The sequence below is a fragment of the Hippoglossus stenolepis genome, chromosome 9 (assembly GCF_022539355.2).
Source record: "Hippoglossus stenolepis isolate QCI-W04-F060 chromosome 9, HSTE1.2, whole genome shotgun sequence".
Classification (NCBI taxonomy): domain Eukaryota; kingdom Metazoa; phylum Chordata; class Actinopteri; order Pleuronectiformes; family Pleuronectidae; genus Hippoglossus; species Hippoglossus stenolepis.
The window spans coordinates 18820796-18826795 of NC_061491.1; the positions used below are offsets into that span (position 1 = coordinate 18820796).

The window sequence follows — 6000 nt, forward strand, 5'->3', positions numbered from 1 at the left end:
CCCCAACATCTGTGACTTTAAAGAAGAACTGTCCATGGAGATAAGATTTCACACCTTCCACATCACAACTATCACTTCCTGTTCTTTCTGGTGACCCGACTATAAACAAATGTAATCTTTCAACAATATTACCAAATTTCCTTCAGTGTTCAGTCCGGGTGGATATGTCCTGTCAATGCTTTTCCACAAGTCGTTCCAGATTCCGCACAAGTCACATTTTTGCTGTAAAGTCGATCCAGACGTCGGTAAGTAGACGTAAACATGCTTGAATCAAGACGAAACAAAGTTGCTGTAGCCACAATGTTTTGTTTTTTTTTCATGGATTCTGTCTCTTTTCTTTTCTTATCATTCATTCATAGACATGTTTAGTTAGACAGCCATGGACGATTCATATGTGACGTCATAGAAGAATCCAAAGTGATCAACAATTATTCCACAGTCAATAGTTCTGTAGAAAAACCCAGTCTTTAGTTTCAAACCTCTGACAATGATTAACCGAGTCTGTCAGCGATTTGTAAACTCGCATCTAAGTGTAATTTTGATGAGCCAATTGATCCAGAACGGAGAGACTTGATTGATGCGGGGGGGGGGTCCTTTAATTATAGATTAAATGTATTTTACCTACTTGAAGCTGCAAATTATTTTCATGAGAAAATACTTAGTCAAAGTTCAGTAATTTGGTTTGAATTGGTGATAGATTTTTAGTTCAAGCATGAGCTGAGCTTTTGTGTCTTTCGCTCCAAATCCCTTCAAAGGCCTGTGTGCTGCTGTTAACAGCTGGAGAGAGTCACTGCTGCTGCTGTCAAGTTCAATGGAGCACTACATTGTAGTAGCCTGGTGTAACCAGACGGGGACGCTGTTTAGCTCCCCTGAGTTTCAGAGACATCCCTGAATCTCAGTTTGTGCGCTATTATAAGGTAAGTGAGAGCCATTTGCCATATATTGGGCATTTATGGAAAAATAAATACTTTTTTAGATGTTTATGGAGAATTAAATTCCATGTTGCACCAACGATTGACAACCAACTTGATGTGAAGCATCATATTTGTGGAAGTCTCGTCGTTTCGTGCATGTTCACCTTCATGTATTATCCCTTGAGGGTTTCTGGAAGCAACATTAGAAACCATTTTTCAGTAATGCAGGATTAAAGCTTTTACTTAAGAAAAGTTTAGCAAAGCAACAACACAGAAAAAACTACGTGTAAAAGTGCTACTCTCAAAATTGTCCTTTTACTTTTTAAAGTATTTTAAGCAAAATCAAAGTATAGAACAAGTGTTTTATTGATCTTATTGTTTCCTTCAACTTTTAACTAAAGCTTATTATTATTATTATTATTAGTGTTAGTATTAATTTTGATCAATAGCCTCATATCATATTTTATAACATATCTTAAATGTTGATCTTCACAGTAAGTTGTAACTAAAGCTAAATGTATATTTTGATCAATACTTGTTACTTTTTTCCAATATTTCCCTCTCACGTGTTGTCTGAGTACTTTGCACTATGTGAAAAATGTAATTTCACTTATATTGAACTAAGAAACTGGAAAAGTTAGAGAAGTTAATTTGAGAGCTTCATATAAAGTTTTTGGAGTAAAGTACGTCATCGGGGTATCAGAAGTGTATTAAAGTATTGGTCTGAAGTACAGTGAAGTTTTTGCAGTAAAGTACTTCATCGGAGTATCAGACGTGTACTAAGTGAAGTACAGTGATGTTTTGAACTCCCAGCTCTCCTCGCTGCTTCAGCCTCGTGCCCGTCGCGCCTCTGTCTCCCGGGAGACGGGGATGAGAAGCGGCAGCACGCAGACCCCCCTCTCCCTCTCTCTCCATGCAGGAACCCCCCAGGCGTGACCAATGGAACATAGAGTCTCCATTGTGGCCGCGACACTTTAATAATCGCCAGATACAATATCCAACCTGTCGGTAGCTTCAGGAGCTCTGCCCGGCCCGTTGGACTGGGGGCTCGTAGGTGGGAAGAGGGGGCGAAGGCTCGGCGCCAGACCTCTAGCCCGCAAGACGTCCCCGTGATGAATACATGAATAAAAAATAGAAAAGGCTCATGTCTGCTCATCTCTGAAATTATGGGATTCCTTCCCATAAATTCCCCACGATATCCAGCTTCTCTATAGATTTAGATCATGCAGCGAGGCCTGTATTTAAGCTTTCTTGATATATGGACTATTTCCTGTCAGAGTAGTGAAGTTAAATTGAGACCGCTGCTTATGAGGTCGATTTCTCTCCTTTAATGTTGGACACCAGCCACGAACAGTTGCTGCCTTTGATCACTGTGCCTCATACATTGGGCTACTGTAAGAAACATGTTGCTATATCCTTCTTATCCTAAATCCACCGTGGCAATTAGGTTAAATAGCCAATTTCCACCCAGCAATTAGTCCATTGTTCATTTGCCAGGTTATAGGCCTAAAGTTTGCATCTCACTAAGCATGGCTGCTCTGATCAGTAGACTGCAGGTGATTTCCTCAGCAGCTCTAATTTGTCCAAACTTTATTCTTCCAGTCAAAACAACCTGTCCTTTTCCACTCAAACTTTTAAATAAGAGATAAGATAAGATAAGACTTTATGGGGCTAAGTGAAAATAAAAATAAGAAGGCCGAAAAGGTGTAAAGTGCATTATAAATTAAATAAATTATTAAGTGTATAGAGAATCAGTGCCTATATGGAAAGGACAATGTAGAAACGAGAATAAAATAAACAAGTTACATGAGTCAGTGAAACTAATACTAAACAAAAGTGGCAGTAAGTAGAAATGATAAAAGTAAGTTGTATGAGATATTACACATGATATTGAAATAATATGATGAAAAAAGAGTAATGATACATATTGCACAGTAATAGTTATATTACACAAATAAAATAACTTAGGATTATTGGAAAGTGAACATTAGCAATGGTATATGTTGTATTGTCAAAGTTTTTGCAAGTGTGCGTGCGCGTGTCTTCTCCTCCAGCCTATTTCCAAGTTGCCAGCCGCGCGCTCCACAGGCCTGCACGGCTCTCCAGCTCAGTGGAGAAACAGTGCTGAGCGCACCAGAGCCCTGCTCATGTTTCCGTTCCCTGTGAAGACCTTTCTCCCGACAGGGCGTTCCGAGGGCCGGATCAAAAGCTTTCAGAGCCGCCTCAAAAGAAAAATGGAAACTGGAGATGATCTTAGAATGAATGAATTGACAATGAGCGCTCGAGCCCCGGGAGCCGGAAAGATTGTTTAACTTTGTTTTTGTGTTTGGTTTTGGGGGTTTGGGGAAGAAATTTGATCAAACTTTACTTTGGCACAAAACTATAAATTTTTGGACAGTCTAATCCCCAACTTCATTATGTTTGTTTTTATTGTAACTTATTTCATGTTTTTGTGCAATTTGTTTTTATTAAAAACTCAAATACCGGTGGGGTAACGTGCATTTTAACAGTATTAGGGGAACATGTTTTTAATTAAATGTATTTATTTCAGTGCCCACATGGGATAATGTGTTATACCTGATATCTTACTGCTGTATCACATGAATTCCCCAGTTTGGGATCAGTAAAGTCCATCCATCCATCTTTACCCCTTATCATTTAGGATGTTCTTCTCTGTCTATCTAACTATCTATCTATCCATCCATCCATCCATCTTAACCCCTTATTGTTTAAGGATGTTCTGCTCTATCTGTCTGTCTATCTATCCATCTATCCATCTATCCATCTATCTATCTATCCATCCATCCATACATCCATACATCCATCTATCTATCTATCCATTAATCTATCCATCTATCCACCTATCCACCCATCTGTTAATGTAACCTACCCTGGTCTGTGTTGATACAGACTAATCTATGGAGTCAGGGGGTTCTTGTGGGTAATGTCGAGCTAACTTTCATAGACCAACCCCTGGTTAGCTCAGTGACACGGAGGAAATCATTGCACAGAAGACTCTTCGACAGTTGAGGCCAAATTGACTGACATTCTGACTCGTGATGCACACACGCGGACAGGTATGGGAGCTCTGGCCCCGCGTGCGCACGCCTCGCGCTGCCCACGCTCCTGACCTAAAACAACGCGCGTCCTGTGGGAGGTTCCCCTTACCTCCCTTTGCGTGAAACCCTCCTTGAATCGTTACGTGATCATAAACAGTCCTGCTTCAGGGGGCCGTGATCACCTCTCCCGGGTCTAACCGAGCCTTCTCATTGGACGTCAACACAACGACCGGCGCGAGGAGGGGGGCTCCCAGGCGCGTGCCGCTTTTTAAACCGACCCCGCGCCTCGAGACACCAGAGAAGGAGTCCCGCACGCGACCGATCTACCCGCACAGTGCGCGTCCCTGAGAACTTTTCTGTCCAACGCTGCTGCCGCGCCCGTGGAGACATGGAGGTCCTGAGTGTGGACGACTGGAGCAAAGACGCGCCGGGGGAGTCCCGCTACGAGCCCGGACTGACGCTCGTGGACAGCGGCAGTGACCCACGCGCCTGGCTGGCCTCGGTGCAGCCGCCTGGCACCTGTGCGGCACACGCCACTTCACCCGACTACCTGCAGCAATCGCCCTGCCCGAGCACCGGCTCCTACAACGGTGAGAACCCACTCACTTTGCATTGTTTAGAACATTTGGAGAAACTTCCACAGTGGTCACCTGCAAATGTGATGCACTGAGTTTTGCAGCTGAGTCCTTCTGCACTGAAGTGGCACATTAGCAGAAAGAAGCATCGTGATCTGAAGTGCAAAGTTTATATTGTGCAATTAAAAACCTTGTGATGCACTCAAGAAGTCTGTAACTAAACTTGTCTTGTCCTCTGCAGAGAGCGGCTCCCCGGGGTCCTCCGGCCTCCCCAGCCCTCCCAGCTACAGAAAGTCAGCCAAGAGCCCCTCCTCCTCCTCGCTCAAAGTCCGGGACCTGTGCCGCCTCCAAGGCACCGTCTCCGGGTCCGATGAGGAGGGGTCCGCCAGGCAGAGAGCCCCGTCCAGCAGACCGGGCAACGGGGTCCAGAAGCAGAGGCGCGTGGCCGCCAACGCGCGCGAGAGGAGAAGGATGCACGGGCTGAACTACGCGTTCGACGAGCTGCGCAGCGTCATCCCGGAGCTGGACAACGACAAGAAACTGTCCAAGTACGAGACCCTGCAGATGGCGCAGATCTACATCAACGCGCTGGCGGAGCTGCTCGAGGCTCCGGTGACCTCCTCCAGCGGCGGCAGCACCAGCACCACCAGCAGCACCAGCACCACCAGCAGCAGCAGCAGCGCGGGCATCTCAAGCTCCCACTCGCCAAACTGTGACATTATGCTTTCCTCCGACTCTGGCTTTGACGGAGCGACAGACCGGGCCTCCGCCTCCTCTGCGGCCGGCAGGACAGCCGCGGCTGTGCCCGTCTCATCCAGCGGTTTACCCGGGACGACGTTCCGCTCCTCCTCCTCCTCCTTCGACAAGGAGTTCTCCGCCCTGATCGAAGAAGCGATGTGCTCGCCCTCCCCACCTTCCTGCAGCCGGCCCGGCGGCTCGCTGGCAGCGGCCGGCGGAAGGAAAGAGTCTCCCCGGAGCGACGGAGAGTTTTCCCCGCACTCTCACTTCAGTGACTCCGACGAAATAGCGATGGAGCTCCACTCGAGCGAGGAGGACGACCTGTCAGAACTGAAGCTGCCCCGCCACCACCTGCACCGTCTCCCTGTGTCTTTCTGAATAATGAATACTATTAAATACTATTAAAAAGCTCCACTCCATCAAAAACATAGTCAACCCGTGTCAATCACCTGTTTATCTGCTGTTAACAAAACGATTTTTAAGAGAATAGAAATTGTAGCTTTTTTCAAAATAGCCATGTTCAATTTTTAACAATAATTATACTTTATCAAGTTGATGCATATAGTCTAAAGATTATTTTTTATGTGATATAGCCCTAATTCGGTTCTGCCAATAGATATATAGCCTATAATCTCCAGTTTCCATGGAGACGTGGCTGGAAGACCCCTCTGCCATGTCGCGCGCAGCACTGCCACGGGTATTCCCCACGTCACT

At 45.6% G+C, this 6000-nt stretch overlaps 1 protein-coding gene across 1 annotated transcript; it reads left to right on the forward strand.

Annotated features, from left to right (window-relative positions):
* Positions 1-4361: 4361 nt before the first annotated feature.
* atoh1a (atonal bHLH transcription factor 1a) lies at positions 4362-5664 on the forward strand. The gene is made up of 2 exons (XM_035166215.2): positions 4362-4563; positions 4790-5664. The coding sequence occupies exons 1-2, from the start codon at positions 4362-4364 to the stop codon at positions 5662-5664; spliced, it is 1077 nt and encodes a 358-aa protein (XP_035022106.2).
* Positions 5665-6000: the final 336 nt, after the last annotated feature.